At 48.1% G+C, this 27417-nt stretch overlaps 1 protein-coding gene and 2 long non-coding RNA genes across 12 annotated transcripts; 1 reads left to right on the top strand and 2 right to left on the bottom strand.

Annotated features, from left to right (window-relative positions):
- Positions 1–639: 639 nt before the first annotated feature.
- On the bottom strand, positions 640–16885 carry DELE1 (DAP3 binding cell death enhancer 1). Of its 10 annotated transcripts, none has more exons than XM_032300986.1 (14): positions 16697–16885; positions 15639–15753; positions 15426–15543; positions 12657–12804; positions 10879–11043; positions 10532–10638; positions 10333–10429; positions 8489–8560; positions 7038–7180; positions 6034–6192; positions 5846–5938; positions 3408–3567; positions 2328–2567; positions 640–1276 (listed from the first exon to the last, which is right to left on the bottom strand). In XM_032300986.1, exons 1-13 carry the CDS (start codon positions 16725–16727, stop codon positions 2329–2331), a joined length of 1647 nt encoding a protein of 548 aa, XP_032156877.1. In that variant the 5' UTR covers positions 16728–16885; the 3' UTR covers positions 640–1276; position 2328. The 10 variants fall into 10 exon arrangements, with proteins under 10 accessions (XP_032156877.1, XP_032156789.1, XP_032157048.1 ...); XM_032300898.1 differs by having other exon boundaries at positions 640–1228; XM_032301157.1 differs by having other exon boundaries at positions 640–1228; positions 10532–10617.
- LOC116524220 lies at positions 16803–27041 on the top strand. Its single transcript, XR_004257239.1, has 3 exons — positions 16803–16932; positions 26253–26320; positions 26926–27041. It is a non-coding gene; the product is annotated as an uncharacterized LOC116524220 (long non-coding RNA).
- On the bottom strand, positions 20666–24574 carry LOC116524273. The gene is made up of 2 exons (XR_004257255.1): positions 24390–24574; positions 20666–21079 (listed from the first exon to the last, which is right to left on the bottom strand). It is a non-coding gene; the product is annotated as an uncharacterized LOC116524273 (long non-coding RNA).
- Positions 27042–27417: the final 376 nt, after the last annotated feature.

Raw genomic sequence — 27417 nt, 5'->3', positions numbered from 1 at the left:
ACCCTGCATGGGGTTTTCACTCAGTGCTGGGGACCTTGGAATACAAAGACAAGGTCCCTGCTCCCAAGGAGTGCCATCTGTGGAAGGCAGCCATGTGCAGGGTTCAATGGCGGTGAGCCAGTGTGCAGGGCAGCCCTGAAAAGGAGGCAGGGAGCAGGCGAGGAGCTGGAGCTAGAGGACGCCTGGGCTCCCCGGGTGAAAGGGAGGTGCCAGAAAGTGTGATACGACCATTTGAAGTTGAGAGAGGTGCGGTGGGAAGCAGGGAGGGAAACGTGGACGACTATCCTCCCTCAAATCTTCTCACCTTTGAACTGACCAAGCTGGTCGCTCTTCCCACTCAGTCACAGGATTGTGGGGGGTGGGCCCTCTATCCCTCCCAGCCCCCACCCTCAGCCACATCTATGCTATTCAACTTGGGCTAACATCCAGAAGCCAGGGAACAGCTATTCACAAATTCAGTAATTGGACTCATTAGCGTTGACTCAGAAATCTTTTTTTTCCTAAGTCTCTCTCTTGGAGAAGCTTTTAAGATCCTTTAAATTGGTTAATGGAGAGTTTAGAAATGAGGACAGAGCCTCAGCTTTCAGCTCCCCCTGCCCATCTCCTTGGCACTCCCCAACATACTCAAGGCAAGAGTGATGAGATAATCCAATATCTGTTTTATTAAACACCCAGACATTTCTGGCACACATTTCCCAAACGGGGACCTCAAAATCTATACTCTCCAGCTCAAGACTCCTAGCACTCCATCTACATTTACTCTCCCATGGGTAGGACAGTAATAATGCTTTCACATAAAATTGCAGTGTGAACTGACAGACAAGAACCCTGGAGTCAGGAGACCCAGGTAACCTCATCCTGGCTTGGCGACTCATAAAGCCACGCACCCATGGGCATCACGGCCTCCAGGGCCAAAGTGAGTACCAAGGTCCTCTCTGGTGAAATGCCCTTGCATTTGTCTTATAAGGCAGGAGGGCAGACACCATTGCCTTTGGTCTACAACTGAGGAAGCAATACAGGGAATCAGGTAACTGCTTCAAGGTGACATGGCCAAGCAAGTGGCAGAGCCAGACCTGGGTCTACGCACCCTCCTCTTCTTGACTGTGCTGGCGCAGGTGCATAGGGTTTGGGGGAAGGTGGGTGGGTAACTGGCCTCTTCTTCAGGACTCAAATTGTGATATATATCTGAGAACCCACAGGTTCCATCTTTAGGGCTGAGTGAGAAGTTCTGAAAGTCAAGCAGACACATCCAGGCACTTGGGCGAGAAACTTCTTCCTTCCAAATCAAAGGTGAAATGAAAACAATTATGAGCCCACGGGGGATGCATAGAGGTGAATCGTGGAGCTAGTCTCAAGGATGGCCTGATTCAGTGTTTCCTAAGTGTCAGCCACTCACGGAACCACCCCTATGATTTTTGCCACCTCTCTGGATCTGTGTTCCCTTTTATGCTATGTTTTTCTTTAAACTGATTCACTTTTTTTTTTTTTGGAGATGGAGTTTCGCTCTTGTTGCCAACGCTGGAGCGCAATGGCACAATCTCAGCTCACTGCAACCTCCACCTCCTGGGTTCAAGCGATTCTCCTGCCTCAGCTTCCCGAGTAGCTGGGACTACAGGCATGTGCCATAACACCTAGCTAATTTTGTATTTTCAGTAGAGACAGGGTTTCTCTATGTTGGTCAGGCTGGTCTTGAACCCCCGACTTCAGGTGTCCCGCCTGTCTCGGCCTCCCAAAGTGCTCGGAACACAGGTGCGAGCCACCTCGCCTGGCCCTGATTCACTTTTTTTAGAAGTTAGCTTTATCCTAGACAGAACATCTGTCAAACTGCAGATCAATATGCTAGTCATACTTTTATATTATATGTTAAATATATAACTACTGAAATAGAAAATATTAACTTGAATGCCACCAGAAATCTTCCTGTGAACCAGAGGTACACACATCAAACATTGGCAAAGAGTGGTACTGGTTTAAGTGTGAGAAAACTGAGGCACAGGAAGGGAGAAGGTGAGTGATTTGCTCACACACAAAGGCTAAGGTGAGCACCAGGGTCTGTGGACCCTCCAGCAGGGTTCTTCATAGGTCACTGAATGCATCCTTTGGTGCACAGACCAGAAATGACTGTGAACGCATCCAAGGCTCATCTGTGAGGCTACCAAGTGGGGGGAACGATCAGTTACTTACTAGCATGTACGTGAAATTGCTTGAGAACCTGAACTCTAGCTGGAATTTCTACCTGGAAAGGGCTGCTGACGCTCTATTTTTGTTATCCAACCTCCCGCCCCCTCTGGCCCCTAAGAGGCACCAGTGACTATGTTTCATCTCACCTTAGCCAAAACCTAGTCTGACGACGCTCCTTTCCAGTGGGCAGGGGTGTGGGGGGATAGCCCTGCTGGGGGCTTCCGGGCTGGCTCTGAAATGCCGACTTCTGCAGAGGAGGCCAAGGTTCCCTGTGCTCGAGGCATGTGGTAGGCATGCGGTTCCTGCCAGCAGGGTGTTCAGGCTGCAGAGGGAGGGGCTGGAGAAAGACTTCAGTCCTGTAACTGTCAGGTCGCTGGGCCCTGGGGCTATAAGAAGAGGTGAGAGCAGCCATTACTCATGCTGTATATTCCTGGACTCCTACTTTGCAGCCAGGACTTCTTCAAAGGCTTGGTTCCCCAGGCATCGTTAACTCCCAACCCCAGTGACTCATGAGTGAGCAGGGCTCTCAGAGCCCTAAAAGGTAACTCAGACAACCTTGGGATATTGTCTCTCCTATAAAAGCATCAGAGCAGCTACCATTTGCTCAGTACCTACTGTGCTGTCTGGCTGTGCTAAGCCCCTTAGAGTCATCTCATTTAATCCTTATGGCAACGTAGTGAGTTAGGTTTTACCACTGCCTTTATTTTTAGAGGTAAAGAAACTGAGGCGCAAAGCCATGGAGTCTAAGTTCAGTGACAGTGGGGGTTAAAACTCAGGTATGGCTGGTAGCGGTGGCTCATGTCTGTAATCTCAGCACTTTGGGAGGCCGAGGCGGGTGGATCACCTGAGGTCAGGAGTTTGAGACCAGCCTGGCCAACATGGCAAAATACTGTCTCTATTAAAAATATAAAAAATTAGCTGAGCATTGTGGTGGGAGCCCGTAATCCCAACTACTCCAGAGGCTGGGGCAGGAGAATTGCTTGAACCTGGGAGGTAGAGGTTGCAGTGAGCAGAGATCGCGCCATTGCTCTCCAGCCTGGGCAACAAGAGTGAAACTCTGTTTCAAAAAAAAACCAACTCAGATTTTTTTGACTGCAAAAGCTGTGCTCTTAGCCACCACCGGGGTTGGAAATGACAAGGAGACCAGAGACTACTGCCACATACTATTCTGTCACAGGGTACTGAGCTTAGGGAAGGGACCTGTTGGCCTGGACTTGGGTCTGTACCTGCAGCCTCCGTGGAAAAGAGGGCTCGCAGCCTCTCCTGGGCGGCCTCATTTCCCAGAGCTGCCGACTGCCGGTAACATCTCAAGGCCTCTCCCAGATTCCTCTGCACACCAAGGCCTCTCTCGTAGCAAATTCCTAAGTGGTACCTGCTCTGTGAGTCCTAAGGGAGAAAATGGACAGACAAACAGATACACACACGCAGGACTGAGGAACTGAAATGCTAAGGCAGGAGGAAAGTAAAGTCAGGCATGCTGGGACTTCATCCATGCAGGGTCAAGGCCGAGCCCTGGCCCGCCCCATAGCAAGGGATCTCAATTATGAACTGCCAGAGGCTCAGAGCTCGCCCAATACAAAGGAGAAGGGGATCCCTCCACCGGGGCAGATTCCAGCCACGGCAGTGTGGAGGCTTATCTTGCACAGGCTGGCTGAAAGCATGTACAAGGAAGGCTATAGGAAACACTCAGCCCAGTTACAGGAAACCTGGGAGTCGGGCTCCTACATTGCCCTGAAACAGCAAGGAGGCAAGGGTGGAGAGTCACCTTCCCAAAAACCCTGTGCCTTCCTGAATCTCTGCCTGGAAGGGCTGACCAGAAAAAGCAATTTTTCTCCTTTAAAAAGCTATGCTCTTTGCCCTGGCTCTGGATCCTTTCTCCTCTCACTGAGAGCTATGCTCAGGATCAGGTAGAGGCCGGGTGTCCAGCTGCACAGCCAGGCTGTCTACGCTTCTGTCACAGCTCTACCACTTCCCAGCTGTGTTAACTCAGGCACATGACTCTACCTCTTGGTGCCTCAGTTTCCTCACCTATAAAATGGGATACTAAAAGCACCTACCTTATTAGGTTGTTGCAAGAATCAAATATGCTATATGAAAAGGGCTTACATGCACTATATGAATCATATTCGCTCTCCCAATTTAAAGAAACAAAACAAAACACTATTGACTTCCAATCGTGGTCCCATTTCCCTTCTACCCACCATGGTCAAATTTCTGGAAGAGTTGTCTACACATTCTGCCCCCACATCTATAACACACAGGGCAAAGTCCCTCCAATAAATACGGCAGACTTATGCCTACAGGCCAGGTCCCAACACAGCATTGGACACATGTAAGGCCAAACCACCACCCCTGCAATGCTGCTCAGTACAAACCCAGGAAGACACAATTCCCTGTGGGGTGGAAAAGTGTTAGGTCTGAGTCCCAAGACAGTGTCACATATAAAATTGTTGACAGATATCCTTTTGTGCACTTTTCCTGCTAGCATGCTGGTCTGATTAAAGCAGGCCAGCATGCCCACAGGCTTGCCCTGCATATGGATATGCAGATCTGCCCAACTTTGAAAGGCTCTGTGGGGCTCTTTCAAGGTAAGGTAGGTACAGCTCTGGATATTGGTTGGTGACATTGGTCCCCTTTTGACAACTACTGCAGATACTTTGGGCAACAGCGTAGACAAGGAAAAGCATTCTGATGCCCAGGAGTTCAATGAAGCTATCAGTGTGTTAGCCAGAAAACAAAGGAAGCAGCAGTCCCCTATGTAGGGACATCATGGTACACACATATATTGCTTGATTTAATCCACGACTCCTAGTCCATCAAGATGCAACTCAAAAGATACACTGGTTAAATACATTTGAGGAATACAGAAAACCACAGATGGCCTTTTCGATGATCTACAGTGACATAAAGCTTTGAGACTTCCAACATTAACAACAACTGTTTAACTCAGTATTTCCCAAACCCACCTAACCATTTTTTTCCTCTCATGACTTATAAACATCCCATGGAACTAATGCTTCATGGAACACATCTCAATTGTCTGAATGCCAGTGCCCCCAGTTCACAGACAACCAGACATGCCCACCCACCCCAGGCTGAGCAGTGTTCGCTGTTTACTGCCTCCACCTGATGTATCTTCTGATTTCCCTGGGTTACCATCACTTGAAATGATGCATTTTTCATGTGTACAGGTTACACAGCATTCTCACACCTGTGATCTCAGTTAGATTTTGATCCTCACAACAACCCTGTGAAATGGTGGACAGGTAAGGCAAACAGTATTATGCTGATTTTAAAGACGAGGAAATAGGTTTCAATCACGAAGTGACCAGGCCCAATAATGTTCTGGTAAATGTTGAACAACTGGGTCTCTAGCAGGGAAAAAGTGCTGCTTCGTGGCATTTAGCAACTTCTGTGGTGCAAATATTCCCACCATCACAGATTTTAAGCTGCACGCAGCTCTCACAGCCTGATGCAAGCCAGCTCCAGCGCACTCCTGCAACTGCCCAAGGGTCACACAGTAAGTCAGCGAGAGCTAAGGCTTGAAGCTAGCCCAAAGCTCCTATCAAACAATCTCCTAAGCACAGAACTCAGTACCAGTTCCAAAATCCCTTCTCTTATCAGGCTTCATCCCCAACATGCTTGCATACTAGAGATCTCATACCCCATTGTTGGCTGCAAGCCAAAGATATTTCACAGCTCTCTGCGCATCCAGGTAGGGCTCCTTGGTGAAAAGCACCCCGAGGAAAGCTTGGGCCTGTGGTCAAGGAGGAAGGAAAAAAAGGCATCTTGGTCAGTTTCAGGCTCCACAGGCCCCAGAGACCTTGGACAGACCCTGCCAATGGTACTCGCCTCTCTCAAGCCCGAGTCTGCAGCCTGCTTCAGCATGGACACTGCCCTCTGCCGCTCAGGGTCCCACAAAGGGGCTGGGTCTCGTAGTAGGCACCTGGCATAGCGGTACTGAGCCAGGTTGTGGCCCTGGCTGGCAGCCAGTTGATAATAAAGGACCGCCTGAGGCAAAGGGAGAAACACCCAGTCAGCTGATAACTCTGTAAGCATCTTTTTCTTTCAGTGAAATTTTTAAAAATTATTTTAATTAAGTAATATATAATAATTATAGAGTAGTCAGAAAATTCAGATAAGCCAGAATTTAAAAATATAAACCAAAAATAGAAACATAAAATCCCAAGAAATTCAGCCTCCTAAAGATCATTCTTGCTTAAAATGTTAGTGTTCAGCCTTACAAATATCTTCCCACATGTGTTATACATACTCACACACATACATTTTAGACATCTATGCATTTGTACACACGTGTGTGTGTGTGTGTGTGTGTATGGGGGGCAAAGAGAGAGAGAGAGACTTAGATCATACTATACTACTTTATAACCTATTTTTTAACTTTAATGATACACCATGAATGTCTTTCCCTGACAATATAGATCTAGCACATCATTTTAAGGCCCAAATAGATGTAATTAACCAGTTTTCTATTGAAGAAAATTTCAGGTTTTTTTTTTTTGCCTTCACATACAACTTTAAGAAATACATTCTTATATATAACCTCTTTGTGTTCTCATCCTACCTTAAAAAAATTAATTAATCCATTCATCAAGTTACTATTTCTAAGCTGAGAATACGCTTGCAAAGAAGAAAGGCAAAATCCCTGCCCTCCCTGATTTTTGAGTCTAAATTCCTGGAAGTTAGCAGCTTCTTTCTTATTTTTCTTTCGCAGCTGGGCTACAACCCAGTGGGGAAAAGAAGCCAAACTTTCCCCCTTCCCTGCCCATTGCTCATTTCTAGACATCGCTCTCAGCAGCCCAGCACAGGGGACGGGCTTGGGGGCAGGGGAATACCTTGCTAATGTCCCTGGGGGTGCCTCTGCCATGCTCATGACACAAGCCCGTGTTGTACTGCGCTTTGCTGTAGCCGCGGGCTGCAGCTTTCTGGAAGTAAGAAAAGGCTGCCTTGTTGTCACCACTCTTCATGTTCTCTGTCCCTATAAGAAGGCACAGGGCACAAACACTCATAGCTTCCTCAGAGAACTTCCCCACACCCTCAGCCAGGTACCTACAGACTCCTCATCTGATCCTCCTCCCTTTCTTTTTTTTTGTGCCAGACACTTTGCATATATTTCTTTCTTTCTTTTTTTTCCGAGACGGAGTCTTGCTCTGTTGCTGAGGCTGGAGTGCAATGGCGCCATCTTGGCTCACTGAAACCTCTGCCTCCTGGGATCAAGCAATTCCCTGCCTCCGCCTCCCAACTAGCTGGGGTTACAGGCGCCTGCCACCACGCCTGGCTAATTTTTGTATTTTTAGGAGAGATGGGGTTTCATCATCTTGGCCAGGCTGTTCTTGAACTCCTGACCTTGTGTTCCACCCACCTCCACCTCCCAAAGTGCTGGGATTACATGTGTGAGCCACCACACCTGGCCTTTTTTTTGTTTTGAGATGGAGTCCAGCTCTGTTGCCCAGGCTGGAGTACAGTGGTGCAATCTTGGCTCACTGCAACCTCCACCTCCTGGGTTCAAGTGATTCTCCTGCCTCAGCCTTCCAAGCAGCTGGGATTACAGGCATGAGCTACTACACTTGGCCCTTTGCATATATTTCCATCCTCCGAATATTTCACTGGTTTGCCACAGCCAGCAACAGGTTCTGCCCTACTATAAATCATTCCTCCTTCTCTTGGTAATAGCATCCAGATTTCCTGTTGGGAACAACCCCTCCCCTAGTGCTGCCAATGTGCTTGCGTTCTTGCCAACCACAGAGATTTTTTCTTAGGAATCTGAACCTTGATCTGGTTGGGACAAGGAAAGAAAACGGTCCTTGCAGGTTTATTCTGACAGCAGCACTCTGAAGATACTGTCTATCAGCGGCTGCCTCTTGGTCTCTGGAGCTTCCCTGATTCCTGTCCTTTCTGAGGCTTGGCAGGTCAATAGATCCCAACAGATTCCTTTTGTGCTTAAGTTAGCCAGAGTGGGTTTAGGTTGTTCATAACCAACAAACCCTAACTGATACAAGTGATACCATTAATCTTGTTTCATGAAGAAATTGGGAGCAGTAATCCAGCAGCATCAAGACCTGAATGCAGGAACGTCCAACTCCAAAGCCCATGTTCTTTTCATTGCCCAAACAAAAAGGAAACAGTAAAGGATCAGGGCACAGCCAGTTCTCAACTCAAAGCCTTTGCTCCATCTGCCCCTCCTGCCTGAGATCTCTTTCCACCTCCACCATCAAAGGTCCCATCCTGTGTCTGCTCTAGAACCTTCAGCCCACACTCAGCCTTTAAACACTTTTTTGGCTCTTACTTAATATACCAAACCTTTTTCTAAACCGTTTCAAAAGTGCAAATCCTGTCTCCTCAATTAGACTGTAAAATCCTGGAGGCAGAGCAGAAAAAGAAATGTAGAAGAAATAACTTTGCCTAGGGTGAAGGCACCATACAAATGCAAAACATGATTATGGCTTATGCTCCTTTTGTGTTCTGCCACTGTGCCAAGCACTTGCTGAATAAATGAATATATGAATGAAGGGATGGGCAAGAAAATTCCAAGAAGAGACTCTTTGCCCATCAAAATCACATAAAGCTAAAGAGGGAGAAACCAGGTTCCATTCAGCCAGCAGTGAATTAAATAAAGTTGCCTCCCTGCTGCCTGAAAACTCACTGTCCCGGGTTGACAGAGCCCTCTGCCCTTGGGGAGAAGATTCAAGAGTGCAAAGGATCCCACTATCATCCTGTTTCCCACCTGGCTCCTTAATATACCCAGATCCATCTACTCTTGTTGCTCTTTCCTTTCTCTAACCTAGATCATGCCACTGACGTGCTTTGTTGAGCTGTCACTAACAGCACCTACCTGGTCTCCTGTTTCCCCTCTAGCAACCCTACAATCCATGTCTGTCTACATAGCAGCCAAAGAGATCTTTGGAAAAGTACATCAGATCATGTGACTGTCCCCTTTCCTGCTCCCGCTTAAAGTCCTCCAAAGACTTCCTGTCTCACTTAGAAAATCCATACTCTACTGTGGCTCAGAAGACCTCACCTGACCTGACTCCTGCCTGCTGTTCTGGCTTCATCTCCTTCCACCCTTCCCAAGATCTCGCAGCTCCAGCCACACTCACCTTTCTTTTGTTCCTTTAGCAAGCAAAATCCAATCCTGCCTCAGGACTTATGCACTTACTGTTCCTGTCACGTGGAAAGCTCTTTCTCCAGACTGAAACACAAGTGGCTGTTTTTGTGACGGCTCTTAGATCAAAGGTCTTCTGCTCAGAGAGGACTTCTAAATCAAAAACTGCTCCTTGCTCAAGTCACTAACACATTCCCTTGTTCTATTTTCTTCATAACATTTATCAGCGTCTGAGATTCTTTTTATTTGTTTCTTAATTATTGTTTTTCTGCTCCCTGAGAATAGGGACTTCTTCTTGCAAATCACTGTATCCCCAGTACCTAAAATAGGACCTAGCAAAAGGTAAATGCTCAATAAATTTGTTGCAAATGAATCCCAGCCTCTTGCCTATCTGCCCACTAGACCTCAATAGGTGCTGTGGGGAGTCTGAGTCTCCACATTAGAAGGCCTGAAACAAGCCAAGTCACTGCAGAGACCAGGACAAATGGTGAAAGGGCATGTGGAGTCCTCAGATGAGGGGAAAATGTTCCTGTTCACACATTGAGAATCTGCTACAAACCTCAGGAGCCTGTTCATTCCTAAGTGTGGCAGAGAATGCTAAGTGCCCTCCAAGATTTATTTTCTCCTTCATACATAGTAACTTGGCAGGATCCTCTATGGCGAGGTGTGGCCATGTGCCTACATTCTGGACAAGGATTTGTGCAACATCTAGATTAAAGGGAAGAAGTGATCCTTTAGCTTCCCTACCTTGCCCCTCCTAGCTGGCTAGAATATGGACAGGCAGGTAGTAGCTGGAATTGCCAAACTCTGCCTCAAGATGGGAGCCAGTTTTAAGAACGCCAGGACACATTTGCATAAGAATGGGTCCCTGCCATCACTGAGCCACCATGCCAGATTTGGTCTACCTACCTGGGAAAACATAAAATCTCTCTTGTTTAAGCCGCTCTCTATCCTGACTCTATCTGACCCACCCCATACCCTTTTCATTTTCCCACCCTCCTGCCTTGATGCAGGGTCCATTTGGTTACCCAGGAAGTTGAAAGCGATGGAAACACTGAGCTGGAAGAGCTGCTGCATGGAAGTCACAGCCTCCTCGAGGGAAAGAGTTTTTGATTTATCTTGTTCCTGGGGAAGAAACATAAAGACTCATCAAGGGATGGTTCACTGGGATTGCCACCTGCCCAACAGAATGTTACGGGGATCCAGGTGGCCAAATCTAGATAATACCTGTTCACCAGCGTGCTGAGGCTGGGCTGGTTTTGCCTTGGACTTGATGCTGCTACTGGCATGCAGGAAGCCAAAATCACTGGGACCTGCAAGGGAAAGGCCGACACCCGGCCAGGGCAAAGGAGAAAGTTGTACTTCTTTTCTCCATCTCTCCCAGACTACCCAGGCTTTCCATCCAGCACCCTTGCCAGGAACTGAAATAACCCTCAATCACCTCACAAGGCATGGGACCTCACAGGAGTGCCAATTCCCTTCTCTGGGAATATGCATCAACCAACGTCCATCTGTCCAGCTCCCCACCACCACCAATCTCTGCCTTCTGCCAATTCCATGAGGAAGGGACATACCTTCCTCAGAGGAGGGGTCCTGAGGACGAGCTGCTCTCAAGGAGTTGTATGAGGAGGGGTTCTGGGGCTGAGCTGAGGCTTCTTCCTGGCCAAGCCTGGGTTCTCTGAGGCCAGCGTGCCTGGGAGCTGGGCCATCAGGGCTGGGGAGGATGTGCTGCCGCAGTGCTGCAAAGAGCCAGCAAGAGTGGTCAGGTCAGAGCCGTGTGCACTGGCTCACACCTATAATCCCAGCACTTTGGGAGGCTGAGGTGCGTGGATCACCTGAGGTCAGGAGCTCAAGACCAGCCTGGCCAACATGGTGAAACCCCATCTGTACTAAAAATACAAAAATTAGTGGGGTGCAGTGGCATACGCCTGTCTATAATCCCAGCTACTTGGGAGGCTGAGGCAGGAGAACTGCTTGAACCCAGGAGGTGGAGGTTGCAGTGAGCCAAGATCGCGCCATTGTAGTCCAGCCCAGGTGACAGAGCAAGACTCTGTCTCAAAGAAAAAAACAAAACAAAACAAAAACACATGGTCAGGTCAGAAAAGGATCAGTGCAGGCTGCTTGGGCTTGACTGAGTCCTCCCTAAGGTTTTAGAGGCCATAGGAAGAATTTGGAAACTCCTGTGACACTTCCTTCATACTCCTCCTTCTCTGCTTCCTTGGCTTCCTTCCACAGGAGTCTAGAGGGGCCTGTATTTGTGCTGATCTCCCACCCTAAGCATCAATCACTCCTCTGCTTGAATTCTTCAGTGGCAGGGAGGCATCTACCTTACTCACTGTTGTAGCCCCAGTACCTAGCACCTTCTTTGATGGTAATATTGCTAATGATTATCATCACAATAAAGACAAGAACTAATGCTTAAACTAATAATTACTACGCATTTACTATGTGTCAGGCACTGCCCTAAGTCCTTGATATGTATTAACTCATTTAGTCCTCTCAGTAAACCTATAGGGTGGGCTTTATTATTACCCCATTTTATAGATGAAGAAACTAAGGCAGAAGGAAGTTAAAAGTGACTTGTTCGGGGACATAAGACTAGTGTGCAGCCTGGCACAGTGGCTCACACCTATAATCCCAGCACTTTGGGAGGCCAAGGTGGGTGGATCTCAAACTGAGGTCAGGAGTTCGAGACCAGCTTGGCCAACATGGTGAAATCCTGTCTCTACTAAAAACATAAAATTAGCTGGGGATGGTGGCAGATGCCTGTAGTTCCTGCTACTCGAGAGGGTAACGCAGGACAGTCACTTGAACCTGGGAGGCGGAGGTTGCAGTGAGCCGGGACTGTGCCACTGTACTCCAGCCTGGGTGACAGAGTGAGACTCTGTCTCAAAAAAAAAAAAAAAAAAAAGACTAGTATGCAGCAGTTTTGGGACTTGAACCTTTATAATCTGACTCTAAAGCTTCAAACACTAGGCTATGTTGCCTCTGTACCATGGCACATAATAGGTGCTCAATAAAGATTCATTTATTCATGAATGACTGAGTGACTGACCAGAGAATAACCTAACTGGTTGAATGTGGGACAGGAAACCACACCCAGAATTGAAAGTGGTCTGGACCTGTGGGGCTCCCTCAGTTGGAAGTGATGGGAGGAAATGGAAAGACACTGAGGGGCAGGCGTGGCCCACACCCTGGGTGGATAGAACTTCCCCAATTTCTCTTCCTCTGACTTCAGATAGGAAAGGCAAGGAGCTGCTGACAGCTCTTTTCCTGAGGTGTGTCCAGAGATACTTCCTGGCCCAGAGAAACTCCCAGCCCAGCCCTCCTGTCCCCAGGACTGACAACTCACAGGAGCATGGGTGCCACAGGGGAGATGAAAGGAAACGGCCCAGGGGACTGTGCCAGGAGCAGTGTTCCACTCGGCGAGGTCCTGCTGGCAGGGATGCATGGAAGTGGATCTGCCTTGCCAGCTGCAGGGCCAGCACGGCCAGAGTGCCCTGGGAGAGACAGCACATTAAGGACATGGTCGTTCGCCAGTCAACTCCGTCAGACTCAGCCTTACACTCAAACACCACTTCCTCAGGAAATCCAGGGGGGCATCTCCTCTGCTACAGACTTTCACAGCACCAGAACTTCTCTGGAGCCCTGACCACAATGGCATTTAAACAATCATCTCTAGAATTATTTATCTAAGGTCTGTCTCTCCTGTTAGTCTATAAGCACAACATGGGCAGGGACCGTGTATGTTTTACTCATCAATGTATCTCTGGTGCCCAAGTACAGCACAGTGTGCTAAGATACAGTAGGGATGAGATACAAGTACAAATTGAATAAGCGGAATAAGTGCTTGACCGAGTAACTAAATAAGCAAAGACTACGCCAGCAAAAAGATAATGGGGTAGGCTGGGCATGGTGGCTCACACCTGTAATCCCAACACTCTGGGAAACCAAGGTGGGTGGATCACCTGAGGTCAGGAGTTTGAGCCCAGCCTGACCAATATCGTAAAACCCTGTCTCTGTTAAAAAATACAAAAAATTAGCCAGGCGTGGTGGCGGGCGCCTGTAATCCCAGCTACTCAGGAGGCTGAGGCAGAAGAATCGCTTGAATCCATTAGGTGGATGTTGCAGTGAGCAGAGATTGATTGCACTATTGTACTCTAGCCTAGGTGACAGTGAGACTCCATATGAAAAAAAAAAAAAAAGATAATGGGGTAGGTTGGCACCTAGTTGCAAATATAGCAACAGGTCAGAGTTCCCGTTAGGCTCTCTTTCCAGTCCTGTACAACCCCTCCTTCTACCAGCTCCCATTACCCCAATCAATCACCCCAGCACACACACATCTCCAGGTGTAAGCTTTGTAAAGATGTTTCTTCTCTCACAGGTCTGCAGGAGACCTGAGCTAGCTCTTATCCCAGAGACTGCTTAGTTTACCCTGTCCCTCTTTGTGTTATGCTTAAGAAGGTTGACCCAGTGTCGGGCACAGTGGCTCATGCCTTTAATCCCAGCACTTTGGGAGGCTGAGGCAGGCAGATCACTTGAGGCCAAGAGTTCAAGATTGGCCAACATGGAGAAGCTCTATGTTGAAAGTAGAAGGTTAAAAACTCTACTAAAAATACAAGAATTAGCCAGGCATGGTGGCACACGTCTGTAATCCCAGCTACTCAGGAGTCTGACGCATGAAAATTGCCTGAACCTGGGAGGTAGAGGTTGCAGTGAGCCAAGACTGTGCACTGTACTCCTAAAAAAACACAAAGGTCCACCAAGGTACTTGTTGCAACAGGCACTGCATACAATAGCAAGTAAGACAGACATAGTTTCTGCCCTCATGAAGTTTATATCTTGTGTTTAAAAAGAAAAAACACAAGTACAGAGAGAAATAAATGCAACAACTACTACTGATGCTAAATGCCAAGAAGGAAACAAATCGGAGTTACGCAGAGCATAAGAGGGGTTGTGACAAGACAAGGAGTCAGGGAGAGCCTCTCTGTGGAGGTGATTTGTGAGCTAAAGCCAGAAGAAAAGGTACCAGTACTGTGAAGAACAGAGACACGTATCTGTGGCACTGGGGACAGCTTGTGTGCAGACCCTTTCATATGAACAGTAGTGTCAGAGCACAGGGAGGCATTAGGACTTCTGGAATCCAGGCCCTCTTCCTACTTCTTACTGTGGGACAGCCTTAGAGCTCAGATCATCTTTGGCAATATGGGAAAATGTTCCTCCCTTCGGGGTATGATATGACCTTAGTCCACAGGTCCCCAGAGAGAGGTAACCCTGTCGTGGAGACATCCGAGGCTCAGCTGTGCTGATGACACCAATTTACAGATGAGAAAGCCAAGGCTCACAGAGGTCAAGTCATTTGTCCAAAGTACACAGCATGAAAGCAGCAGGGATAGGCTGTGACAGACATGAGAGCGATATGTGTGTCAACTTCATTCAGAAGATCTTATAAGCAGAACTTTTACCTAGAATTTTGCCTGAAAAGCAAAAGATTCTGCCCTATGAGACTTAGTGTTCATTACTAAGAATCTGACCTTATAGATCAGATTCAACGAATATTTACTGAACAACTATTATGGGCTAGGCTCTGTATTAGATACAGCAACCAAGCAGTAGAACATGAACTCCAGAGTTAAATCTGGCTCCTCCGCTTAATAGGTGTGAGTCTCTAAGCATGTTACCTAATATTTCAAAGACTGAGTTTCCTCATCTGTAAAATGAAGGTGATATTTCCTTTGTAAGATTTTTGTAAGGATTATACAAGATAATGCAATGTATAATACTTTACATTAATAAATAATGCTATGTATTATTATTTATTGTAAGATCCATGAAAGCAAGAATGTATCTATCTTGTTCTCTGCTATGTCCCTAGTACCTAGCAAAAATGCCTGGCCCAGAGAAGGTGTTAAATAAATGTTTACTGAATGAAATGAGGAAAACATACATGGTGGGCTGGGGGAAATGGCAATATCTCCTTGAATATGCTCCAATGCCATGGGTTACTTGTTAAATGGACACAGTTATTCCCTAGCCCTCGTTTTCAGGTTAAGACTATACACCTATGCAGGATCATTCTCATCTACATTGAAGGCCAAGGACAGGACTGGGGATACCTTACCCATGATATGGCATCCCGTAGGGTGTTCGGGGAGACACGGGCAGACATCCACTGGAAGGCATCCTTCCATCCATGGGACCTTGGGCCCCTGCTCCTGCCTGGGCCTTGGGGACCCGACCTAGATGATGCAATAAGAGGCTGTCAAATTCTCTACAAAGTAGGACCAAAGGGAGACCAGGGGAGGAAATGAGTGGCAATATGGCAGTATCTTACCTGTCAAGGTTAGGCACAGGAACCAGCAAGGTGGAGGAGGTAGTCTGAGGCCCATCTGGGCTGGTGAACTTGGGAGTCACCCTCCAGAGGCTAGGTCCCAGCGTACGGGGAAGAGCTACAAAGAACAACCAAAACTCAGATATCTCAACAAAAACCCAGGAATCACTGTCATCTGCCTCAGCAGAGGTTTTTAAACACGGATACACATGAGAATCTTTTATCTACTACAAATTCTAGCACCAGAACCAATTGGTTCTAGAACCCCAGAACCAATAAACTAAGATATCTCAGAGTAAAGCATCCACTTTTTAAAAAACGTCCATGTGGGCCGGGCACGGTGGCTCACACTTGTAATCCCAGCACTTTGGGAGGCCGAGGCGGGTGGATCACGAGGTCAAGAGATCGAGACCATCCTGGTCAACATGGTGAAACCCCATCTCTACTAAAACTACAAAACATTAGCTGGGCATGGTGGTGCGTGCCTGTAATCCCAGCTACTCAGGAGGCTGTGGCAGGAGAATTGCTTGAACCCAGGAGGCGGAGGTTGCGGTGAGCCGAGATCGCGCCATTGCACTCCAGCCTGGGTAACAAGAGCGAAACTCCGTCTCAAAAAAAAAAAAAACAAAAAGCAAAAAAAAAAAACGTCCATGTGATTTTGCTGCTCTCCCGTGGCTGCCAACCACTGTTGTAAGATGACTAGACGTTTATACACATACTCTCAATAATGTTTGGGGCGCTTTGTCTCTAAACCTCTCCTCTCTCCACTGGCTATGCCTACTCCATTGGCCCCTAATCGTCTGTAATTCCTCCATCCCCTGCCATTGGACTCCTCCCCCTCCCAATAGTCCCACCCATCTCCTTGGACTCCACCCTCTTCTCGCTAGGCCCACCCACATCTCAAATTCCAACAGCCCTTGACTTCCCCGCCCCCTTTCAGGCCCCGCCTTCCATAGCTCTAACCCCGCCCCCAATCGCTTTCGCTGTTTACTCTGGCCAGCAACCAATTCAGTTGGATCTCCTCGGCCACGAGTGGTGCTCGCTGCTCGGACGCCCCTTACCTCGGCCCAGAAGTCCCGGGAGGCGCCACATGTCGCTGCCGGCACCATAAAGAGCTCGCAGCCGAAAGGGCGAGACCGAACGTCGGGACAGCGGCTAGAGAGGCCGCCGCGTTGCCCCCGAGTGGCCAAGTCCCCGAGGAAGTTCTGAGCCGGCCAATTAGAGGGGAGCCTGGCCGGAAAGACTGCGCTGCGGAGAGGAAGTGCAGGGAGGAGGCGTATTCCGGGCCAGCGTGGAGGTGACGTGCGGCAAGGGCATGGGGATGTGGGCCCAGCCTTCCGTGGGGGAGGTCCTTGGCGTTGCCACGCACAGGCTGGAGACTGCAGGTGGCAAAGCGAGCCGCTCGGAAGCTTGACCGTTGAGAAGCGGGGCTGGAGCGGCTTCGGGGGGGCAAGAGGACCTTGCAGACGCTGAGGCCGCGAACGAGGAAAGGCTTTCCCAGGCCCTAGGCTTGAGGAGATGGGAGTAACCAAGCTCCGTGGCAGAGGAGAGGAGCCCCGGGGTCCAACAAAAGAAGCCAGTAGGCCGAGCTTCCATCCAAGGCCACCTGCCTGGAGATGCCAGGGCAGGGCCCAACTGCATAGGTGACGAGAAACCGCGCAGGGCAAGGCTTTGATTCTAGCTTCTAGCTCCGGCCCAGCTTTGTCTCACTGTGCAGCTTCATGCCAACCCCTTACCTTGTCTGGGCCCCAATCCGCGCCAAATAGGGTCAGATGGAATGATTGGCCTGACAGACTGGGATTCTTGGGTAGCTCCTTTCAAAATACCTGAGACACCTCCGCGCCCTGTTAGAACCCCGGTCTTCAGACGTGGCAGATGTTATCTGTGTGTTTGTTCTTTTGTGGAAAAGAATAGTCCCTCTTTCACCAGACTTGAATCCTTGAAATAACGGAGCTCACATTCAAGTGTAAGGTGTTTAGATTTTCTCCCTATCCCCTTCCTCCGGGTATGTGACTTTAAGATGGGTGGAATTCTCTAGCTGGGGTAAAAGTGTACCGGGGACACCTGCTTTTAGACCCAGGCATATGGCCTGAAAGTTGTATCAATTTGCTAAACAACTTTTTATTTGGATACGGATACTAGCTCTGTCGTCCAGGCTGGAATGCAATGGTGCGATCTTGGCTCCCTGCAACCTCCACCTACCGAGTTCAAGCGATTCTCTTGCCTCAGCCTCCGGAGTAGCTGGGGTTACAGGCGCCCACTACCACACCCAGCTAATTTTTGTATTTTTAATAGAGACAGGGTTTCACCATGTTGGCCAGGCTGGTCTCAAACTCCTGACCTCAGGTGATCCACCCGCCTCAGCCTCCCAAAGTGCTGGGATTACAGGCTTGAGCCACCGTGCCTGGCCATTAAACAACTTTTGAGCCATATATCAGCCCGTCCTAGGATCTGAGAAGACAGATGAGGAAAGAGCATTTGTGGCTTCCAGGAACATGTCCAGTGGATTAAGAGTGGGCTTTGAGGCCGGGCGCGGTGGCTCACGCTTGTAATCCCAGCACTTTGGGAGGCCGAGGCGGGTGGATCACGAGGTCAAGAGATCGAGACCATCCTGGTCAACATGGTGAAACCCCGTCTCTACTAAAAACTACAAAACATTAGCTGGGCATGGTGGCGCGTGCCTGTAATCCCAGCTACTCAGGAGGCTGAGGCAGGAGAATTGCTTGAACCCAGGAGGCGGAGGTTGCGGTGAGCCGAGATCGCGCCATTGCACTCCAGCCTGGGTAACAAGAGCGAAACTCCGTCTCCAAAAAAAAAAAAAAAAAAAAAGAGTGGGCTTTGGAGTCCCACAAATCTAGGTTGGAATCACAGCTTGCTTACTCTCTAGCTATGTTATCTTGTGCAGGTTCCTTAACACTAAGTCTCAGGAGCTTCATCCATAAAATAGGGAAAATAATGCCTCATGTAATTGTTGTGAGGTTTCAATAAAATAATACATTAAAAATGTTTAGCATGGGCCGGGTGCGGTGGCTTGCTGTAATCCCAGCACTTTGGGAGGCAGAGGCGGGCGGATCACGTGGTCAGGAGATCAAGACTATCCTGGCCAACATGGTGAAACCGTGTCTCTACTAAAATATAAAAAATTAGCTGGGTGTGGTGGCATGCACCTGCAGTCCCAGCTATTCGGGAGGCTGAGGCAGAGGAATCGCTTAAACCCGGAAGGCAGAGGTTGCAGTGAGCCAAGATCAGGCCACTGCACTCCAGCCTAACAGCAGAGCAAGACTCCATCTCAGAAAAAAAAGTTTAGCTTGGTGTTTCAGGAATACCCTTCAAAAAATAAATAAATAAAAATGTTTAGCATAATAAAAGCCCAGTAAGTGTTTTAAGTTGCTGTTAATTATAGTAGTAGGGGAGGTAAGTAGGCAAGTGTAATAGATTATGGTCCCATGGAAACATGAGCAATGGGTTGTGGGATCCCTTCGAAGGCTTCAGAAAAATAGTTGCATTTGAGCAGGACCTTTAAATATGAGTAAGGGCTTGCCAGGTGGAGAAGGAAGAAAGGCATTGCAAGCAGAGGAAACCATAAATAAAGGCCTGGAAGTTTGATATTCAGAAATAGCCTTGCTTTGGGATTTGGGACAGCCACCTTTCACATTCCTTGTGTGGCGGCCCCCAAAATAATGTAACAAACAAGTATGCTGGTTTGGCTTTGCTCTTCCTCCTGGATCTTTTGTACCCTCCTTCCTTTCAGACTATCCATAGTTTGTGTCATTTCTCAAGTCTTAGCCCAATCCCAGCTCTTCAGTATAGACTCAACTGTTTCAGCCCTCCCTGCTCCCTTTTTTTGCCAATTCCTATAGCACTTAATTTCTTACTACACAGTTTAGCAGTAATTATATGCTATCGTGATATTTATCTCATGTTTGTAACTACCCTTCCCAGTGTTCTCCCTCAGGGCAGGAATAGCATTTTCCTGTTTTGTGTCCCATATAGAGCTTGATATAAATTGTCAGCCCAAAGAATATATCCAAACAATGCCTATTGACAGAATACCATGTATTAATGATTATTACAGCCAAGGGTACCAGACCCCAGTCTGGGGATTTGCTGATTTGAGTGGAAATGTATTCATTGCACATACAGACATTCATTGAGGGCTCTCCCTGTTTGAAGCTAGATGAAAAGTTTTGAAGGAGAGAATAGGACATCTGTCCCCATGTATAGAATAACATGGCATCTCTTGTCCCCATAAACGGGAACATCAGCAGATGACTTGTGTGAAGGTGGATGGTGAGGGTGGCTGGAGCCCACAGCAGATCACCTGTTCAGTGCAGCTCACGAGAGCACTGTGGGAAATGGCAGCTGCTTCAACTGCCAGGCCTCAAGCCATCAGCCTTTCTTTTCTGCTCCCAAACTCTATGGTGTTGGATTGTGGTTTAGTCCCTCTATGCAGTCCCTCAAGTTGACTCAATCCCTCCACAAAGGTAAGCTGTGTGTCTGACATTGGGAACCTATTGTCCGCTGTCCATTTAATCACCTTTCATGATGACCACACATGCCATTGTGTACTTTGTGTACTCTCACCACGGCGAGTGTTCTAGATACTTGTTGCCTTCATTTTTGTAGGCATTCTTAAAATGCAGTAATCAAATATATGAGAGCTTATTTAGTGCTAAGAGATATCCTAAGCATATAACAATTTTAAAACATGGATGTGGGCTGGGGGCAGTGGCTCACACCTGTAATCCCAGCACTTTGGGAAACTGAGGTGGGCAGATCACGAGGTCAGGAGTTTGAGACCAGCCTGGCCAACATAGTGAAACCCCGTCTCTACTAAAAAACAAAAAATTAGCCGAGTGTGGTGGTGTGCACCTGTAATCGCAGCTACTTGGAAGGCTGAGGCAGGAGAATCGCTTGAACCCAGGAGGCAGAGGGTGCAGTGAGCCAAGATCACACCATTGCACTCCAGCCTGGGTGACAGAGCAAGACTCTGTCTCGAGAAAAACAAAAACAAACCGTGGACGTGGTTGGTCCCTGCTCTCACAGAAAATAGCCTAGGAGGGCAAACAAAGTAGGCAATTAAAATACAGAGTGATATTTTAGTTACTTATTGCAGCATAACAAACACGCCAAAATTTAGTGGCTTAAAACAATCATTATTTTCCACAGTTTTGCAAATTGACTGGGCTCAGCTGGGCAATTCTGCTGGTCTCACTTGGGGTCTCTCATGAGGTTGTAGTCAGATGGCAGCTGGAACTGTAGTCATATGAAGACTCAAGTAGGGCACTGGAAAGGCTTGGCCTCTTTCTCCATGTAGTCTCAGGGCCCCTTTGCTCCACATGTCCTCTCCAGCTGGGTGGCTGAACTTCTTACACAGTTGCTTAGAGCTTCCAAAATTACACAAGTGGAAGCTGGCGGAACTGGCATATCATCCCTTCTGCACTCTGTTGGTTAAAGCAATTCACAGGGTCAGCCTGGAATCAGTGTGGGAGGGGAAAACGCAAGGTCACGAATACTAGGAAGTAGACTTTGGAGGTGAGCAAGTGCTATGGGAACACCCAGGGGAGACCCATAACCTAGGCATGGAAGTCAGGAAGACTTCCTGGAAGCAGCAATGCTAAACTAACCTGAATGATGAGGCCTGGGAACTAACCAGGAGAAGGAAAGGAAAAGAAAGCCCAGTTCGGGCTGGGGACACAGCTGATACAAAGATCAGGGAGGAAAAGAAAGCACAATTTAAGATCAGTGCAGCTGGAGCTGGGAGGGAGGCAGGGAGTGATGGTGATGGGGTAGTGATAGGCCTTTAGTACGGAGAGGTAAAGGGAGCAAGGTCATAACACCTTGTAAGCCCTCAAGATGTTTGGACTCTGTCCTGAAGGTGTGGGACCCCTAGTAAGGGTTTTGGCAGGGGAGTGACCAGGCCACAGGGATCTAAGAAAGGCTGTTGACTGCTGTGTGGGGATGGATTAGAGGGGGTCAATCCCTCATTTTCACCCTGTCCCCTCTAGGCTAGTGACCTCACTTTCTGCACTGAAAAACCTGAGTCATCACATCTCCTCAGAACTGATACTAGCTCTTTTTGCTTTTGCTTTCTATTAGTGGAGATTATATATATATATACATGTGTATATATTGAGATGGAGCCTTGCTCTGTCACCCAGGCTGGAGCGTAGTGGTGCAATCTTGGCTCATGGTAACCTCCGCCTCCTGGGTTCAAGCAGTTCTTCTGCCTCAGCCTCCTGAGTAGTTGGGATCACAGGCCTGTGCCACCACACCTGGCTAATTTTTGTATTTTTAGTAGAGATGGAGTTTTGCCATGTTGGCCAGGCTAGTCTCAGACTCCTGACCTCAGGAGCAGAGGTCTGATCAAAGTGTTGAGATTACAGACGTGAGCCACCCAGCTGGGATTTTTATTATAAAAGAGTGCAAATGGCTGGATGTGGTGGTTCATGCCTGTAATCCCAGCACTTTGGGAGGCTGAGGCAGGCAGATCACTTGAGATCAGGAGTTTGAGACCAGCCTGGCCAACATAGCAAAACCCCGTCTCTACTAAAAATACAAAAATTAGCCAGGTGTGGTGATAGATGCCTGTAATCCCAGCTACTTGGGAGGCTGAGGCAGGAGAATAGCTTGAATCCAGGAGGTGAAGGCAATGAGCCAAGATCGTTCCACAGACTCTAGCCTGAGTGACAGAGCAAGACTCTGTCTCAAAAAAAAAAAAAAAAAAAAAAAAAAAAAGGGCAAATGTGTTTATACAAATATTTTTGTTTTGTTTAATTTCTTTTTAAAGAACGTATCAGAAAACCTACCTGGTAGGAATCTGGATGTGGGGTTGGTCAGAGGTCAATTTATACTTAAGAGTGACGTATATTAAGGAAGAGCCCACTGGCACAGAGTATAGAGCAAGCCAAGCTCAGTGGATTTGACCCCCCAGATAAATTATGGCTGTTGAAAAGCTCCTACTCTAGTAAAAAGTCAAATAATACTAAAGGCTTATATCAAAAGACAGCAGACCTCTGCCACACGCTCTCTACCCTCTAATCCTACTCTCTAGAGGCAATTATTCTGAACTCCGTGAAGTGTCAGGAAGCAGCGCAGGAGAGCGGGGATTCTAGAACTGAATTGTCTAACATCCAACACAGCTGTCTCCCTTATCAGCTGGGTTACCTTGGTCAAGGTCATTATAATATCTTTTCCCTCAGTTTCTTCGTCTGTATGATGGGAATGATAATTGTACTCTTCTATTGAGATGACACAGTTAAACTGCTGGGCACACGGTCTATAAATGGTAGCTATATATGATGATGACGAAGAAAAATCTAACTTGAGAGCAGCTGTGAGTACACTTGGACGTTAGCTGCACACTGAACAAATAAATATAAGGCGTGTTTATGATTTGGCGGAAATGACAAGAACACAGACTCAGTTGGAGAGGTCTGTCTCTTCCCTTTGTTCTAAGGCTAAACTCTGTGTTTGTTCTCAGTCCCAGTCCCTTCCTGTCCCTTTTAGAACCTTGTCTCTATAATTATCCTGACCCTCATGCCAAAACATACATCTTCCTCCTACCTTTTTTCTTTCTGCCTGTGAAATATGTACAGGCCTTTCCAATCTTGGGGGAAAAATCCTTTATTTGATCCTCCTGCCCTTTTCAGCTACCATTGTGTTTCTTTCTCCCTACTGCCAGATTTCTTAATTAAGTAAAACACATGCTGCCTCCCATTTCTGCATGACTCCTTCACTTTTCAGCCTTGTCTCCCAGCTTCCATCCCTGTTCTTCTGAAATAGGGGTCACTAGCGTCATCAAAGACCACCTCATTAACTACCAGTGGACCTTTGCTCAGTCAGACTCTTGACCCAGAGCACTTGACTCAGTTGGCCATCCATGCCCTAAATCTTACACACAAAACCTCATTGTCCACTTCCGTTTTTCTGGCTACTGTGTACTTTCCCCAAGCCACCCAGGAAAGGAATCTTGAACTCATTGTTGGCTCAACTCTTCCTTCTCTGCCCTCCCCCATACTAGTTTTCTTTTTCTTTTTTTCCTCTGGTTAAGGTTTTCTCACGATCCCACACTAGTTTTGACTGTTTCTGCAAGTATTAGAAATTCACTGAAGCTAGATTTTGAAGAAGTTTTATCAGGGTATGGAAGAGTGGCCAGGACATCTAATGGATCCCATGGGCAGGAGACAGCTGGGACCCAGAAAAGACCAGAATTATAGACTCAGGAGGCAACAAAGTGAGCCCTTTCTCCCTGGCTTTCTTTCTGGGTTTCTCATGATCTGTCCAGATACCCCAAAGGGGTCAGACACTTCCATACCCAGCTAGTCACTGGGTCCTGTGAAAATTGCCTTCTTTTGCATCAGGCCCTTACAACTGTCTCCTCTCCAGCTTCCCTGGTCCTACGTCTCTCGTTTGTTTATCTCCTAACCATTCTCCTGTATCTGGCAGTGCTGCTTCTTCCTTCTGACCCCTAGTACCAGCATCATCCACATGTCCATTCTTTCCCTGTTGCTCTTAAGCTCCCTCTGTGCTGTTGACTCTTAAATGAGACTACAGTGGTTAAGAGCTTGGGTTCTGGAATCCTAATAATCCTGGTTTGAATCCTCCACCACTTTCTTGGGTGTGTGAACTTTGGAAAGTTACTTGAATTTTTTGAGCCTCACTTCCTTATCTGTGAAATGGAGCACATGTAAAGCTTAGTTAGCACAGTGCCTGGCACACGGAGCCCAAAATAGTAACAATCATTAGCCTTACCTTTGCCCTCTTTCCTGAGTTCCAGTCCAGGCCTCCACAACCTGCTAGGTTTATCCATTAGATGTCCTGCTGTGACCTCAGATCCACCTGTCGGAATTCCCCAGATGCTGGTGGAGGATGCAGCTTTCTGACAGCTGGAGGGCAGGGAGATGTGAAAAAGGCAGGTGGTCTCACCAAATTCTCAAAGGAACCCCACACCCGACCTCGCCAGGCCTCAGCAGAGAAGGCTCTGAAGAACAACTCTCCCAGAAGCCTCCAAGCCCCGTGCTGACTGACTCTTTTAAGTTCTATGAGGGCAAGCAGAGCTGCCATTATGAGGGCAAATGGAGGATGTGAATTCAACCTTTAAAAAAAGCCCCAGGTGGTGAGAGGAAGTGTAGCAGGATCAGTGGAGCTTGGAAGTGGGTGAGAATGGTGAGAGCAACACCCTCAGGGCGTTGAGCTGGGTTTAGGCTGGGGCCTCCCTCAAGCACTGGGGATTTGGCAGCAGGGAAGCCAGAGATGCTCCTGTTTTTAGCTGAGCTATTGCAGGTCCCCTTTGCCGCCCTTGTGAACATTCCTCATTAAGCGCCACGTGTGAAACAGGATGGTTGCTTTCCCCGCCCCTCCTCCCGGCTCTCCCTACCTCCTCTCTGCTCCTGGGTGGTGGCAGGTGGCAGTCCTACTGGCAGGAACCCAGGAGGGGCAGGGCTGCACTCTACCCAGCACAGAACTGGAGTCATGAAGATGGGAGATGGGTAATCTCACAGTGGTTTTCTCAAGGCAGCGTGACCAAGTAGTTCAGAGCTCTGGCTCTGAATCAGAATGTGTGTGCGCCTGTTTGAATCGTGCTTCTGCGTTTACTCTTTTTGTGATACTAGGCAAGCTGTTTAAATTCTTTATGTCTCATCTGTATAATGGGGATGATAATAGGCCTCTCTAATCGTTGTGAGTTTTAGTTAGATAATGCAAGTAGAGCACTCGGCTTAGTCCTTCTATGCAACTTGGAGCCAAGGATTCTGTCCTTGTAGGAACGACCACCCCCATTGCTGTCTTTGTCTTCTGTTCACATATCCATCTCTGCCTTTGAACTACAAGCTCCATTAAGTCAGAGACTGAATTGTATGAATCTGTGTCTCTGGTGCCCAACACAGGACCTAGCATATAGATCTTAATAAATGAATGTTTACTCTTGGAAGGAACTGGTGGAACAATGTAGAAGACCCAGGATTCCCTCTGGCCTGAATCCCACCATCCACTCTGGGTCATTTACCACAAACGGAGAGCCCAGGCCAGTCACTGTCTGGGGGCTTGAGGATACAGCCACAAATGCAATAGGCTGGGCTCCTGGCTTCATGCAGTGAATTGTCCAGGGGGTGATGGGCAGGAAACATAACAAAACTGATGCTACATTTCAATTAGGAAGGTTGCTAGGAAGGAGAAGCTGGGCTGCTAGGAGAGCATAGTGCAGAGAAACTATATTTTGGGCAGAAAGGAATCAGGAATAGTTTCCTAGACAATGTGACAAGTAACTGAGGCCCAAAGAAAGGGCAGGCTGGGTTGAAGAAAAGGTGAGAAGGAGCCATCCAGGCAGAGGGAAGAGCAGATGCAAAGGTCCTGAGGCAGATAGGAACTAGGCTACTGGGTGGAAGTCAAGGTTAATGCAGCTGTAACCCAGTGATGGAAGGGGTCAGTGACCTCTCCAAGGCTGCAGAGCTAGGAGCACGGGTTATAAGAGCCTTGTGGGCTATGATGAGAATTTGAGCCTTTATCCCTGATGACTATTTTTAATGGGCTTCATTCTAATAGCTAACATTTATTAAATTTTATGTATATGTGCACTGTGTTAAATATTTCGCATCTTTTCTCATTTACTTTTCACAGCTTCCCCATGAGACTGGTGCTATTATTCCCATTTTACAGATGATGAGATGAGACGCTGGCTCTGGGAGGTACATTTGTTCAAGGTCACTTACTTGGCGGTAGCAGAGTTGATCTGGACCCAGATATCAGGATCCAATCCCTGCTCCTTTAGGCCCCGCGTGGCCCAGCTTAAGAGCGAAGTGTGAACTTGGATCTGCACTACACATTCCTCAAGGCCTAGGGTTCCTCTTTCGCAGCCTCCCTTTCCCCCCATTAGGGAAGGCAGGCACAGGTTCGCCCTGACCAGAGGAGCGCCCAGGCGGCAGGCTTGACTGCCTGCGGAGGCGGCCCCAGGATTGCCCGGGCCGCACCCACGTGACTGCCTCGCGGCTGGGACGCTAAGCACCGCCGCAGTGCGGTGGGCGCAGGCGTGTGCGCGCTCCTGCTGCTGCCGCGGCTGTGAAATCTGGAGGGAACCGACCCCGAACAGCGGCCGGGGACCTGGGAGGGAGGGCGCCACTCCGCGCCCGGCAGGGGGCTCTCTCTCCCCGCAATCCCAGGGCTAAGCCCGCAGCCCCGCTGCCTGCATCACGTTCCCTCCAGCCTTGGGGGTTTCGAAAGCAGCGTTCATTTCTGATTAAAAATGACTATTTTTAATGGGCTTCATTCTTTATTTCTTGCTGTCCTCTCCCAGGGCCAGAAAGAGGCGGAAAGCGACACTGAGAATCCATTCCAAACGAGCAGCCAAGAGGAGATGCGGTAGCTCCCAGATGTTGATGTTTTGTTTTTTGACATAAATCTTTGCACTCATATGGGAGTTTTCATTGATTCATGTTCCCATCTGCTGAATTTCCTTTTATTTATTTAATATGGCTTTGGGGGAAAATCTTGCTCCGAGGCTCTGGAGGAACATAAACTGTGGCAACCGTTGCACACCCCCACCCATCCCCAAAAACTTCGGTTGCCGAGGGAGGGAAATTCAGTGGCATCCTGCACTCATGCTCTCCTCTTGGAGGCAAGCGCTCGAGGCCTGCATTTACGTGGCTATTCTACTTGGGGCCTGCCCAAGGTTGTAAACCCAAGAAAGGAACAGCATGAGAGAGCTGGGGGGCGTTGAGTCGCTATCCCTCATCCTTCCTGCCCACCCACAATACCGTGTTTCCTTCATGCTAAAACACACGTACTC

Source organism: Sapajus apella, unplaced genomic scaffold, assembly GCF_009761245.1.
Source record: "Sapajus apella isolate SASKATOON/1434 unplaced genomic scaffold, GSC_monkey_1.0 scaffold1, whole genome shotgun sequence".
Lineage (NCBI taxonomy): Eukaryota > Metazoa > Chordata > Mammalia > Primates > Cebidae > Sapajus > Sapajus apella.
Note: the sequence above shows the minus strand (reverse complement) of the source record. Positions and strands in the feature narration are given on the sequence as shown.

Bases quoted from the DNA above. Each gene is read 5' to 3' on its own strand.
- DELE1 (XM_032300986.1), bottom strand. From the start codon at position 16,727: ATGTGGCGCCTCCCGGGACTTCTGGGCCGAG. The intron at 15,754-16,696 runs GTAAGGGGCGTC...TGTTCTTTGTAG, and splicing joins CCCGGGACTTCTGGGCCGAG to CTCTTCCCCGTACGCTGGGA. The intron at 15,544-15,638 runs GTAAGATACTGC...TGCATCATCTAG, and splicing joins CCTGTGCCTAACCTTGACAG to GTCGGGTCCCCAAGGCCCAG.